Below are 15,295 nucleotides of genomic sequence, written 5' to 3'. Positions count from 1 at the left end.
GAGCAAGGGATGCTGCAAAAATCTCCAAAATGCCATTAAATGACGCCACACAAATTCCTTTCTTCTTCTTCTTCTTTTTTTTTTTTTTTTTTAAAGTTTAAATCGGTTTGATGGTAGTTTTTCTCAGGTTATTCCTCTTTTCTCCTCAGATTCATGCTTGAACCATCCTCTCCTAAAACTGTCACATTGGCCAGCTCGTGTTCCTTATTTCAGAATTAAAGGATGCGAGAAGAGAATCCGATTTGTCCGTATTGCCTTCCGCGGCAGACATTCATCTTCTACCTACTCACACACACTCTCCAATGTCCTTTTTTTTTTTCTTTCTTTCTTTTTTTGTTCACATGATGAGGCCGCAGACATTCTGTACTTAATTTCCGAGGCATGTGTTGTGGAAGACACAGGTCAGACACAATGAGGCTCTTTTATCTGCGTTTCCATCTTCGTTTGCTCGAACCGGTCGGATCAGCCGTGTCACATTCAGGGCTGGAGAAAGAGGCCAGGCCGGGCAGAGACACTGAACTCCTTCATTTTGATGTCCGTGGTTTGGTTTCCCAGATACGTGCTGGCTGGAGAAATGCATCCAATAGAAAGCAAACAGGAATGTTTGCTAAAACACACTCGGGGCGAAAGAGTTGATCAGATTCTGACCGCGTCTGTTTCATGTCTCCCGATTAGAGACTATGAGTATGGTGCCGTTAAGCTGACGCTCATGGTTAAGTTGAAGCTTTTATGACACTTTGACTGTAAATCGATGCTCCAGCAGTAATTTAGCAATTCTTTTTTCATTTTCTGGTTCCTTCCTTCCTTCAGCGGAAATGGACGGCCTGTCTGACCTCTCCCCGCCCGGCTCCAACCACAACCACAACCACAACCACAACCACAACCACCTAGGCTTCTCCCAGCAGCAGCAGCCCATCCCCGGCAGCACGGCGGAGCAGACGCCTTCCTCGCCCGTGCCACCGATGACCCACGCCCCGCCGCCGCACGGCGGCCAGACGGGCGGCCGGCAGCCCCAGCTCCCGGGCCTGCACCACCCGGGTCTCGTGTCCACGCCAATCAGCCCCCAGCTGGTCAACCAGCAGCTGGTGATGGCGCAGATCCTCAACCAGCAGTACGCCGTGAACCGGCTGCTGGCGCAGCAGTCGCTGTCGCAGCAGTACCTCAACCACCCGCCCGTCAACCGCAACTCCCACACCAAGCCGCTGGAGCCGCAGGTGGCGTCCAACACTGAGGTCTCCGCCGAGATCTACCAGTGGGTGAGGGACGAGCTGAAGCGCGCTGGCATCTCGCAGGCCGTCTTCGCCCGCGTGGCCTTCAACAGAACCCAGGTGAGGACAGAGGACGCCGCAGCGTCATTGACCGCAGTTCAAACTGCCTCTTCGTTCTTCTAATGTGTGTTTTTGTACTCCACGTCGAGATCAAACATTCTCACATTGAACCGAATTAAATATTTAAGGCAAATCAGTAGAATTGATCTTTGTCAAGGACTCCGAAATCAATCAAATGTATTAAAGATGGCAAATAATTTGGCCCGGTGCAGTATATGAAGGAGCAGCCTTGAAATGCTCTGTAATTATTGACTCCCTGCATCCCTCCCAGTTTAACTTTAATTTTAATCTTATTAAAGTGTGCTGCATGTGGTTGAGAGGCGCGCCCGGTTCATTTCTGGGCTTCCTGTGTGGAGTCTGCATGTTCTCCCTGAATCGAATTAAACCGTAAGCCAGAGAATCGATTTTTCTCAAGGACTCTAATATCAATTGATTTGATTAAGAATTAAAGTCGTTGGTGTATTAATGAGCAGCCTTGAAGAATTATTCACTCTCTCTCGGTATGGAAACTGTACATTAGAAGCAGCTGTTGATGTTGTGGCGTGGCGGTGCAGCGGTTAGCATTCACATCTTTAGGTCTTGGGAGTTTGCATGTTCTCTCTTGTTATTGTATTATTAGTTTGGTTAAGTTAGTGTTTGTTCATCTTGGTGTTTTTCGAGTCGCCACATCGGATCATCTGTTAGACCAGCCATCTCCGTTTTCCCTTTAACCACATCCATGAATCCACTCCGACGTCTTCCTCGCCTCCTTCATTCAAGATATCCACGCTTTCTCCTCAGCACATGTCCAAACCATCTCCACATCACTGCAGTATCAGTGTATTTGCAGTATCAGACAACATAGTGGTATCAGATATCGGTGCATCCCCAGTTCTGACATGTGTTGTTCTGTAAATCAAAAAGCAAAATGCTGAAAGGCTGTCAACACAAAATATAAATGGTTTAATAGTTTGTCCCTCATTTATTTTGTGGTCATCCCCAGTTCGATTCACTATCAATCCCAGTCCAGACCCAACACATCACCACTAACACATGTTATTCAGTAGAATCTAGACCCCGTCGACATCGAGACTGAACTGTTTCCGTTCACTGAAAGACTTCCATCCTCATGAAAACATCAAAAAAGCAAAAGAAAACTTGCTGGTAGTGGAGCTGCAGTGCAGCCACTGAAAGACACAAAGACATGAAATACAGAAGAGACGAGGCATTCGTACACAGAAAAGTCCAAAACATCTCTAATGGGAATTATGGACTCACAAGCAAGAAAAAAGTACGGTGCAACTTCTGCTTCGGGATCATAAAACTAACTAATTAAGTTGGAAATTAGCTGTAAAAACCAGAAGAACCTCAGTAGTTCCTCGAGCCCGAACAAAACTCGGTAATCTTCCATTGTTGTGTTCATGGTTGGCGGCATTAGTGTTGGGGAGATAGAAGTATAGCGGTAGAGGTGTTTCGACTTTCTTTGTCCCGTAAAGACGTAAATGCTGAGCGAGCATTTCCAGAGGTGTCGATTCTAGGAGCTGGTTTCAAAATCGAGTGGAGCTTCACATGGATGGATAGCTACCGCCCAATAAATAAACCCACTGCCTTGTAGACCAAATAATTCAGCCGATAAATTAAATTATGTGTCCGACATTAGCTGTCAGTCATTTTAAATCCTGTCCATTCTGGTCATTTCCATTGCTTTGTGCCTCTGAATTGCCAGTAGTTGCAGGGTGGACCCTGAATTCCCCCCCATTGACAGTCAGATACGCTCCAGCTCGCTGAAACCCGACGCAAGTATAGAAAACGGAGCGATAAGTGGATGTTACGCCTCGTCTGACCAAGTTATTCATAGGTTCATAAAACCTTTGGCGTGCCAACGGCATCTTCAAAAAGTCCATGAAAGCGTCTGTAAAAAGCCGCCACTTCCTGGAAAACGTCTTCGCCTGTGATGTCGAGTGGCCCCGAAGTTATAGGGTGCTGCCTAAAGACTCCGTATCGTTACTTCCAACAATCCGGCTTTTGAGATCTTATTTATAACCTACGGTCCGTCCGTTCCTGTATGAGATCCACACCCACATCGGGTTTCATGGCGAACATCACATGAAGGAAGTCGTAAAGACGTTTAATGGGATCTCTTTTTGCCGAGAAATAATGGGAATGTCTTCCAGTTGGGATCTACGGCTTACATCTCACTCCAGTACGCTCCAGTAATCGAGCACCTTTTTTTCTTCTTTTTTTTGTTGCTGTGCTCGAAAGATAGCTGGCAGGCTGCCACGTGAGAAGGCCCGGGTTCGGTCGTGGCATCACTGCCAAAATATGTGGTTTCACTTCATAGTCGGAGGTCGAATGCACACACACACACACACACACACACACACCACGCACACCACACACACAGATGGTAGTGTTAATATCTCCAGACCTGCAGCCTGTATTGGGGTTGACGACAGACCTTGTTACTACTTCATTTGCTTTGAAGTAAGAGAGAAAAAGGAGGGTGAGAGATAAGAATCTGTTTGAATGTACAGAAACTTCCCCTCCCTGCAAAAGAGAAATGTGTGTGTGTGTGTGTGTGTGTGTGTGTGTGTGTGTGTGTGTGTGTGTGTGTGTGTGTGTGTGTGTGTGTGTGTGTGTCAGAGTGGATCCAGACGGTTGTATTTCTGTACAGACCGCGGAGCTCCCACACAAACAGAGCCTTCTTATCTGATGTGAGGAATTAGCCCAACGTGCCGTCGGAGAGTTCTCCTTTGCAGGATTAATTATTAGGTCTGCGCTCTCTCTCTCTCTCTCTTTTTTTTTTTTTCCCACGAGGCCGTGTTAATAAAAGGCCGCCGTGGCGGCGAAGGGTGACATGAAGACGCGGGAGGTGGATCGGAGGAGCTCGGGGTCCCCTCCTTTTATTTCTAGTGCTGTTTTTTTTTCTTTCTTTTTTTTTTTTACGAGGAAGTCGATGGAGCGCGGCGATAGCGGTTGACGGTGGGGAATGATAAGCATGCACGCACAGCCAAGAATGCAGACGCCAACGAGTCAGACAGTTCAAACATGAAATAACGCCACTAGCGTGTCGCCAGAAAACTGGCACGCATTCAGCTTCGCGCTCTCTCCTCGCTATAATAAAAACGTCTGATTTTGTTCAGTCTTGTCTGATTAGCACAGACGTGGATATTGAAACGCCACACATGTAGCCGCGTTCATCCTTTAATAGTCGGGGAACACCGGCTCCAATCGCGAGCCCGGGAGGACTTAAATGCTCAAGAACTATATAAATATATAATTTTAATTGTCACCTTGTTTTATTACTAAATCACACCTATTGATGATGAGAAGAAGCGGCGCGCTGGTTTGCACAGTGTGTGGCCAAGCGCTGATGAAAAGGCCCAATCACGCGCCTCTGATAATGGAGTCATCGCCGTCTTCATAATGATGGAATTGAGCGCTATTGAAAAGTAAACAGAGGATATGCTGATTGCCCGCGAAACAAGACAAGACGTTACAGGCGAGTAGCGGCGCCCCTTAAACGAGGAAACATGCGGCTCCAAGAAAATGTCCCAAGATCTGCATCGATTTCAGGAAGAAACGGAGGCCGGGCGGGAGTTTCAGCGAAGAGCGTCACTCAAGAGGCGCTTGTAGAGCGAGAAGAGACAGAAACCTGCAGACATTCATGAGAATATGAAGTTTCTTTGTGTTTTGTTTTCATAACTTTAACTCTTTTTGCTTATGATGGTCTCAGAGGGCAACTTTTGTTTTAGGCTCCGTTTACAACATTACAGCTTTTTGAAAACGGCTCCCGAGGGTGGAACTTTTTTGAAAACGCTGCTCCTGGTCTTGCGCACCGCGGTCGTAGTTGTCGTAAATAGTTCTTCTGCACATGCTCAGGAGTTGGAGAATGCCAACATGGCGGCCTTCAGGGTGTCATGACTCCCAGTCCAGATTCTCCTGGGACTTGGTAGTTTCAGATATAATCTTTGTTGCAGGTTCATATTAAACAAGAGCCTACAAGTTCAATGAGAAAGCAGAAATAGTAGGAAAATATATATAAAAAAAAAAGAAAGATAAACAAATTAAACTGCGCATATAAAACAATTTTCTTTTTTAAATATATATGTATTATAGTTGAGAATCACAGAATTTACACTGTTCGAAGCGTTTTGTGTGTGGTTTCATTACCCAAACAAACAGCGCCAACTTGTGGCCTGGCCTGCTCACTACATTGTTTTCAGCATTTCTATGTAAATGGACATCGATTTCCAAATTTTGACGTGTAAACGCGAAACTTTTCTGAAACGAAAATGTAAAGATTTTGCCTTTTCACTTTAAATGTTGCGGTGTAAATCGGTCTTTGGTGGGTTTGGCTTTAATTTGGTTTTGTTCTGTCATTTTGATCCCAGCAACATTAATTCTTTGTTATATTTGAGAACAGTTTGAGGATTACTGCTGTCGCTCATATTTCCAGATGTATAGAAGTCAAAACCTTCATTTATGTGTTACCTGATATGGTTGATAATCATAGTCTTTATTGTTTATTTGTAGATTATTGAGGCACTGATTTGCTGGGTTTTTTTCTGTATTGACGATATGAATGCTCCCAGCTTGGACGTGGGAATTTCCCTACTAACAGTCTTGAGTTCCCAGCTCCATGAAGCTCAAACTCTTGATTTCCGATCACAAGTGACGCAGTTATTTTGAAAACTGTGGGGTTCTGAAGACGACTAGAAACCTTGATAAAGTTCATGTCAGCGGCACAAAGAGATTTCCGAGTCAGGCCGTGTTTAGTTTAGAGCGGAAGTGGCTGTGAGAGCATCACATCTCCATTGTCATCAGAGCCTAATTTCATAATCTTCTAAATCTATTGTCCTCCTTCCCGGTTGCCACCCTGATCCAGACACTGAAGCATCTCTCGCCTCCTCTCCTCTTTAACTCGCTCTCTGTGCTTCTGGCGGCGCAGGGCTTACTGTCCGAGATCTTGCGTAAGGAGGAAGACCCCAAGACGGCGTCCCAGTCCCTGCTGGTCAACCTGCGCGCCATGCAGAACTTCCTGCAGCTCCCGGAGGCCGAGCGGGACCGCATCTATCAGGAGGAGAGGGAGCGCAGCCTCACGGCGGCCTCCGCCATGGGCTCGGCGCCGCTCATCAGCACGCCGCCCAGTCGACCCGTGCAGGTAGACACCTCTGACTTCACTCTTCAGATGATGCAGATCTGCGACAGTTGGTGGAGGCAGGCAGGCAGACAGGGAACGTCACGTCACAGCAGAGCCGCATTAGAGCGAGACCGTCGGGGGATCAAGACAGATTTATTCCCCCACAGCAGAGGAATTGACTTACAGTTGGCCAGTGAGTTGTGTTAGCACCACTGCAGCTACTGGATGATCATGCATCATAACGCACTTGCCACGGGTCTGCTGTGCATCAAGAGTAATCATATTTGCATTCTGTTGTTTTTTTTTTTTCTTTTTTCGGCTTTCCAAAATAGAACAGCAGCCGCGGCAGAAAGAGCCGGCGATCCTCCGCGAGACTGCTCAGTACAAATCTGTCTGTTGTTAATGAAAAGGAACAGATATGTTCACTGTTGGGTTAAATAGATGAGGCGAGTCGGGTGAAATGTAAGGAGACAAAGCTGCCTGGAAAACTCAGGGTTTCAGCTTCTCAGCTTCTTTATGTCGAGTTGGAATATTTAGATGAACAATAATAAATGATTGACCTTCGATTTTGATCGGCTTTAACGAAGAGGTGCATATTCTTATTGGTGGGAGGGGAGGTCAGGTGGGTGGGGATAAAGTGTAAGAAGTGAGAGGATTCACTATATGTGCAGACTTCCACCGATGAAAATGGTCAAATCTAAGGTTCTCGATGTTTTGAAGCAATCTAGAAAAAAAAACAAAAATCAGTTCAGAGACACCAACCTACCAAACACAGGCTTGTGTGAATGACCGAGGGAGATGAGCAGCGTCCCTCCATCCTTCTTCATCTCTGCTGCTTCATCCATCTTACAGTCAACAGGCAAAGACAAGAAGTCGTACGTTGATTCAGGCCGCGGTTTAAAGTTCCTCTACCAGAATCCACACGGGGGGAAATGAAACATTTAGGAGCCAGGTTTAGTTGTCGATGTTTATCTCTAATACGTCGTCGTTACTTTTCCGAAGGAAAGTCGTCGTTACACTCAGACAAACCAGTATTTCCAACCTGTCGCCAAAGATACCAGGGATTGTTGACGCCTTAGCGTCATGGAAGATTCTAGAAGCAAGATCCCGTTTGTTCGCTCTGGAAAATCCGTTAATGATCAGTTTCACAACATTTCAGACGGTTTCTCCTGCCTTGAAGACTCTTTTCTTTGAGAAAGTTTGACTTTTCTCTGCTAAATCGGTCAAATGTTGATATTTTCACTGCCGTGACGCCATCTTTGATTTCCCAGAAACCCTTGCAAAACCAGAGCACAGTTTGATGGATACAGACTCTGGTTTGTTTGTAAACACATTGACTTTGGTGTGATCGATATAGAGAACTGCTGGTTGGAAATGAGTGGAAATGAGTGGTGATGGTCTCATTTTCATGTGTTGGTTTAATCTTGGTGCTGAAGTGATACCTTTTATGGGACGTATATTTGAAAGTTTTTTCTCTGGTAGAGTCACGGTGCTCGGAGTCTCTCAAGGGGGAGTTAGGGTAATGCTCTGTGGAAACGGGTGAAAACAGAACCTTTCTGAAACACTGTTACTGCGGATGAGCACTAGAATAGAATACAATAGAAAATACTTTATTGTCACTCCAGCAATGTTAAAGCTCAGTGTGAGCAGCAGTGAAATGTTGAACGGCAACACCAGTGACAGAAATAAACACAAGTGTAAAATTCAGCTGGTTACTCCAGCTGTTGTAACTGGTTTTTCTGCACGTGCTCAGTAGAGACAATCTGAACAATGTTTACCTCCAGAGTATCATGACTCCCATTCCTTATTCTCCTTGGACTTGGTAGTTTTACTTTGACAGTCACCGTAATAACAATCCAACGTGGTGGTCTGTCCACAAGAATATCCGTGTTCTCTCCTTGTTAATGTTGATAGTGTATTATTCTCTGCGCACATGTGTTTGTAGTTTCATTACAAAAAGAATTAACTCGTGACCTGGCATGCTGAATACATTGTTTTCAGTGCTTCTTCCGTCTCCATGGAAACAGACATCGTTGCGGTCTAAAGGAAAAACCTCTCTGAAACGAATTTTGCTGTCCTCTCATTTATCCTCTATTGAGTTTGAGAAAAGTTTGAGGGCGGCTCCGGTCTCCCAGTTTGAAACGTATCTTTTACGAAATATCATGTTAACGTGACCGAAGTGTCACCAATTAACCTGAAACTCGTACGTTTGAACGGGTGGAGGACAGGGAACCCACGCAAACATAGAAAGAGTATACGTCCTCCACAGAGAGAGGCCTCGGAAAATGTTGATCCGTCACATTCACACACTAATGGTGACGGTCGTGCAACGTGCGTCACGGCACCGAACCCATTATACCAACTCAACCTGTGGAATCGATCCAAAACCAAACATTAGATTCTAAAAGAGATCAAACCTGAAGTTGCTCTCACACACACACGCACACACACAACGTCAAGCACATTGTTCTGTCTCACACACACACGCACACACACAACGTCAAGCACATTGTTCTGTCTCACACACACACGCACACACACAACGTCAAGCACATTGTTCTGTCTCACACACACACACACACACACACACACACACACCTTAAATTCCAAACCATTGTATCAAGACAGCGGCGTGTCTGCGAACCGGCGGGAATAAATGAAGCAATGAACATACTTTACATTCTTCCTGCATGTAAATGAGCTCTGCATCCTCCCCACCCTCGGCGCACAGGTGAGAACGGTGCACAAATGATGGATAATTTTCTGTGCTAATTTTGACCTTTTACCATGCATTAGGCGGCATTAACAGCCCTCCCATTTCGGGAAGGGGAAAAAAAAAAATGTTAAAAATAAAGCTGGCTCGGCGACGACGGGCTCTGCAGAAAGATCAAACGCCGTTTAGTCGCTTCCCTCTTTAAAAAACAAAAAACGGCTGCATACCGCAGCACAACTTTGCACCCTCTCCGCAAATCAGTGTCGCTCATTTGAAAGGTATGTGGCAACTTTCTACCACTTAAGCCCATTTGGAGTCCGGTGGGCTGCACAAAGGCCGCCTCTGTCCGGCGCCACGGCGAGGATCTGGCTTTTATTTAAGGTGAGGAGTGGAGCCCACCCAAACCTCCCACTGACAAACCCGTCTCCGCCGAGCCGAAACCAGAAAGAAGAGCTGCATTATGAAGGAGGCAGCGGCGCCCAAACTTTAGCGGGGCCACTTCGCAGTTCACGGCTCGTCCTTACAATCGGCGGCTGTGCGAGCGCAGCGGAGAGACTCAGGGGTGACGGAAGACGCTCTCTCACTGAGGAGGTGTTGATGCAGAAGAAAGTCTTAGAATGTTTTAAAGGAAAATGGAAACGACTCAAGTTTTTTTTTTTTTTTTTTTTTTAAATCTTTTCGAGCAATGTCATGCAGAGCAGCAGAGCAGCAACAGGTCAAATGTCAAAGGTTGTTAATTAAATTTAAGATCATAGAATTTTTTTGTAGTGGCTACCGTCTGGTGCGGTGGCGCCACCGTCGTCGCCACTTTTACTGAGAGGCAGATTCGCAGGTTTCCGCTGCTTCATGGAAATAATATCAAATAGAAATGGGGAGGGGCTACAGCAGGTGTGTCAAACAAAAGGCCAAGCAAATTGTAAAAAAAAAAAAGATCAAAGAAAACATACTTACATAATAAAACACTACGACCCGAACTGAAATATCGCTGATGTGCTGCCATGGAAGATAGCAAACTAGCATTTAGCCTCAGAGGTCAGGCTGAGTTTGTCAAAATCTCACAAGGAAAGTCACTTTCTTTATTCTGTGACTTTTTGTCCTCTTGATCATTTAAATCTGCTGAAGTTGACCAAATATTCTCATAAGAAAACCAGAATAAGACACTTTCTTGAATCAGGAGCAGATTGGGAAACTACCTGAAGCTGACTGACGGGTACCGACAGGAAATCTGAAATCACAAAGTCGGTTTTGCAACCGAGTGAGGAGTTATGAGGTTCAAAAATAGTTTTATTATGAGATTCACAGAATGTTACATAATCCAACATCGTAAACATCAGATATAAATACTATGTAAAATGCACAGGTGAAGAAAGTCTGCTGTCTCCCTCACTACTTATACAGACCATGCAGAGATTTTCCCTTTATGATGTCATGTAGGGACCATTAACTCTGGTAGTTGATACTCACTCATCTTATTAGCATTTAAAGGTACAGACACAGAAACAGCCTCTTCTCAATTGAGCCAACTGGAGGGACTTTTAGACTGGCTCAAATTGGAAAGCCGGTATAATATAGGACTTTTGAACACTGCTTTGTTCTAATAATTCCCTAAATTTATTTCTTGACCTTATAGAGCAGTGAAAGTTCTATATTCAGTGTTTTCTTTATCAGAAAAGACAACCAGTTTGGTTTAATTCGCACTCTATTTGTCTCTCATTTCCTTCATTGCATGGATTTTTGTTAATTTCATTACGAAATCTACTAAAGTTTGCCAACTATTTTAAAAGAAAACCAGATTTTTACACTTTGAGACCTGAGACATTACCTCACGATGTTGTAAACTGGTTGTCAAGTGTGTGAGTTCACCAGTTTGACTCCAGTGTGACACTGTTGTTAATCTCGAAGGCTTTTCTTTGTTTAAAGACGCTTTTTAAAGACGTTTTTTGGGAGTGTAAAAAAAAAACCAGTTGCTGCTGTTGGGTTATGCAACACGAATATGACATACAGACGTGCATCGAGGCGTGCACGCCCCAAATCCGGGGATTCTTGACTTCTCATCATTCAAAAACACTGTTGACACGTCACTGTCATATCTCCAGGCCTCGCATACTTCACCTGTGTGACTTAAACCCACCAACATTTATCATATAGACTCCTTCCTGGTACACACACACACACACACACACACTGGTACACCTGGCCATCTGCCAGCCTCTCCTATGGAGCAATGCGGTGTGAATCTGAGCACATAAATCAGCCGGGGTGGCAATTGAGCCCGAGACAGAGGAGGCTTTTTATTGGCCTCATAAAAACAGATGCAGAGGTATGTTTCTCTCACGTGTGCCGATGGGTCGCCTCAAACTCCCCCGGAGCCAGTTACTGCACGTCCATGGGCCTCGACAATTTGCCCGACACGGTATCCCGCCGCTCAGACCGACAGGCCCGCGTCGAGCTGTCATAAAAAAAAAGAAAAGAAAAAAAAGATGAAAGCAAACCAGCGCAGACATTCCAGATCCGCCGCAGAATTTTCAGATTACGTTTTGTTTTTTTTGTTTTTTTTGAAGGAGCTCATATTAGGTGTCTAGACAAAATAATTCAATATATATGTTGTTTTTGATCACGAGTTGGTAGCTGTTGGTGTTATTATGGTTTATTTGAATGCCATTTACTTGCACTCATCCCCCGGCCCCGTGCGGATGGCTCCTTTGGAGTGGGTAAAAAAAAAATAAAAAAAGGTCTCGTATGGAATGATTCATATGCTAATGGTTCTTGGGTAATGCTTTTATTAGGATACTTGTTACCTCGTCAAAGGATTTTTGTCAAGATGCAACAAGCCGCTGAATGAAGATGATTTGATTTCACTTGACTTGCATTTATTTTTTAATCACCGGCTTGACGTAAGAATAATAACATTTCACACAACACATCCAAGTGTTTTCAAAGTAACGTGTGGGTGTAATCTACACTCCTGCACCCTGTGTGTGTGTGTGTGTGTGTGTGTGTGTGTGTGTGTGTGTGTGTGTGTGTGTGTGTGTGTGTGTGTGTGTGTGTGTGTGTGCGTGTGTGCGTGTCGCCCGGGCTCCCTTTATGTTTTTAAGCCTGTTTGTGTTTTTTTTGTTGTTGTTTCTTTCGACTCTGCAGCCCCGGAGGGAAGACTGCAACAGTGTCAGACCCGAGGATTGGAATCCCAGAATCCCTGTGGGCATTTCACCTGTGAGCAAACAACTTCACCCACCCGACACACACATACACATACACACAACACACACACAGAGGAATCTCCCACGCCAACGTATCTGTGTCTACACGTCCGCACACTTCAAAACAATAATAAATTGGGGAATTTATCTTTAAAGTACATTCCTGATACCTGATTTGGATTCTGTCTCATTAACTTCAGTTTAACGCAAGAAGACAGGAGATAAAAGTTACTCACATACGTCTTTACTGTAGTTTAGATAGATAGATAGATAGATAGATAGATAGATAGATAGATAGATAGATAGATAGATAGATAGATAGATAGATAGATAGATGGTGTATGGTAGTCACGGTAACCACACGTACAACAGTATTGAATGCATCGACATGCATGTTTGCACATGCACACACCATTACTGTAATATTATGTTTCACAGGATACCAATTATTAGCAATGACAGACGCCGTGATTCAACTCGTTTGACAGTTTGGAGTCACAAAGTAAATTATTTTCTGGAAAAAGAAAAAAAATACATGTTTACACAGGCCGTATTTTTTAATGTCAAAGAAATGATAAAGTCAAACGCTTTAATTTGGAGGGATTGTTAGTTTTGAAGTGGAAACAAGAGGTTTTAAAGGACAACTGAACGCCTCTCTGTCGTGGCTCCATGAAGCTGTAAAGCGAATAAATATTTATTTTGTAATTTTTATTCTATTTACATTCCACATTGATTTCCAAAAATGCTCGAATCGCCAGGAAAAAACAAACAAGGGAAAACAGATAAAACTGCTCGATGAGCTGGGTATGCCCCCCCCCCACCCCCCCCCCCCCCCATTTTTGTTTTTATAAAATTGCTTAAGGTACTCAAAATAATAAGACAAGAAAAATGATCAATGTAAATTGATTGAAATAAGTTGAGAGAATAAAAGGGAGGAAAATAAAGAAAAACTAGAACAAGAATGAAAAAAAGGAGTAACAAAAAAGAGTGGCTAAAACTGCTCTAACAATAGGAAATGCTCTAAATAAATAAGTAAATAGAAAAATATAGAAATAAATAGTCAGAAAGGTTAAAATAGCCAAGATGCATTTAAACGGCTAAAGCAGGAAAATCCATGAAAAGAAAAATCCCTTAAAAATATAATACAATATATCAGGATTGCATCTATGACGCTTCATTAATGCAACTTCAATTTTTGTATATATTTTTTTTATATATTTGAGATCATCAACATGTTTTATGGCTATTTGGTGGAAAATCATGAATAACAGCTCTTTTGGTCATCGAGGCTCCAGACCTCAATTCTAAATAGTGGACGAACACTGATACGAATTCAACAAAAGATTCTCAACGACAAGGATCTATAAGCTGTTTTCTATTTGCTACAAATTAATTACGAATAATTCATGTTGCATAGTTCCTTTTTTTTTTTTAGGGTGGGGCTGAAATCGGGCAAAAGTTGGTGTTGTGTTGGTAAAGCTGCCAGAATAATAAATGTACAATTCTCTATGTACACAGTGAAGCAACACTCAACTCAGTAAACTGATAAACTGATAAAGTTCTTCTAAATCATCTAATTCCACATCAAGCACGGTATTCAAATGAAACAATTCGGACAAAATCAATGACTGAAACATTGAATATATGAAGAAGGCTAATTAAAAGCTCTTGCACATTCACCACGGGCTGTTTGGTGTCACATTCGTTCCAACGTTCATTTATTGTTTCAAACTTTCCAAACAGGTGAAGCCGTCGCCTCTGCCCAGCGAGTGGAACGGCAAGACGGAGAGCTGCATCCTCAACATCAACTCCACCATCTACGACGAGATCCAGCAGGAGATGAAGAGGGCCAAAGTCTCGCAGGCGCTGTTCGCCAAGGTGGCCGCCTCCAAGAGCCAGGTAGCCCAAACTCACACCCACAAACAAAAAGCGTGGCCACGCCACGTTTCTGTCACGAACCCGTGGAAAATAAACGGCAACAGCACGACCATTGGTTGAGAGGGGATTGACCATAGCTGGTGAAACTCACACGTCAACAAAAGTCTGTAATTATATGAATCTGCTTTGAACCACAGTGTCTTAAACCATTCAGTAACTTTTAAGGTTAAAAACAAGAAGTTAAGAACTCAATATTCGTTGGGAGAGTTCTGGTGCATTCAAATATAAAATCTGCAAAAGAGTGTACCTGAAGGACACTTCAACAAATAATTCAAAGTAAAAAAAAAGGTCCTACATATTTCACAATATATGGCTTTAAACCAGCGTTGTCGAACACATTTGAGTTCACATAAAGCCCATTATCTTCTTGATGTTAAATAGTGTCATAACAACCTTTAAATTTGAACTTTAAAAGCTTTTCTGTTGTTGTGGTGCTGCAGAGTATACGTGATGGAAAAAACAACCACTCCTGAAGATGATGACGATCTCAACATAAAGTCAATTTTAATGGTGTAAAATACGGTGAAATGCCCTTAAGAACTTCTCCTCCAGCTGTTGCTTTATGGGTGTTTTGACAAACTCCCCCTGACAGCGTGGCTTTGAGGCTAATGCTAGCTTGTTAGCTTTCATGGCGGCGTCACCGAGATCTCAGCTGCCGTTGTGTTTTGTCGCCACTCTGAAGAAATGAACGTTTTCTTTGAAATGTTTAGCATTTCCTTGGTGGTTTGGCCAGATTGAAGCCTCTTACGAGCCGGTTTTGTCCCGCAGGCTTTACCTTTACAACATTCTCAAAATGGGATGAATATATTTAAAAGTTGAACCTGACATAATCCAGCACTATTATTAAATTATATGTTAAAATAGATATATTTCAACATTCCTTCATGCAAAAGTCTCTTAATATTATAAAATTTTGAAATATTACACCAGCCAGAGCAATCTGATAGTTTGCATTTAGTTTTTCTTTATTAATTTGTAACAACAAACAAGATAACAT

The 15,295-nt window shown here is 43.4% G+C and overlaps 1 protein-coding gene across 2 annotated transcripts in view; it reads left to right on the top strand.

The window, feature by feature from the left end:
• Positions 1–15,295, top strand: part of satb1b (SATB homeobox 1b) — a gene marked incomplete at its 5' end in the record, with an annotated part of 80,618 nt that overhangs the window by 38,175 nt on the left and 27,148 nt on the right. For both annotated transcript variants that reach the window (XM_080472111.1, XM_080472110.1), the window contains 4 exons: positions 811–1,328; positions 6,259–6,471; positions 12,302–12,373; positions 14,104–14,259. In XM_080472111.1, the coding sequence (XP_080328237.1) occupies positions 811–1,328; positions 6,259–6,471; positions 12,302–12,373; positions 14,104–14,259 (959 nt within the window). The remainder of the gene's footprint in view (positions 1–810; positions 1,329–6,258; positions 6,472–12,301; positions 12,374–14,103; positions 14,260–15,295) is intronic.

Source organism: Lipophrys pholis (genome assembly GCF_963383615.2).
Source record: "Lipophrys pholis genome assembly, chromosome: 9".
Lineage (NCBI taxonomy): Eukaryota > Metazoa > Chordata > Actinopteri > Blenniiformes > Blenniidae > Lipophrys > Lipophrys pholis.
This window is presented reverse-complemented; position numbering and strand designations above follow the sequence as displayed.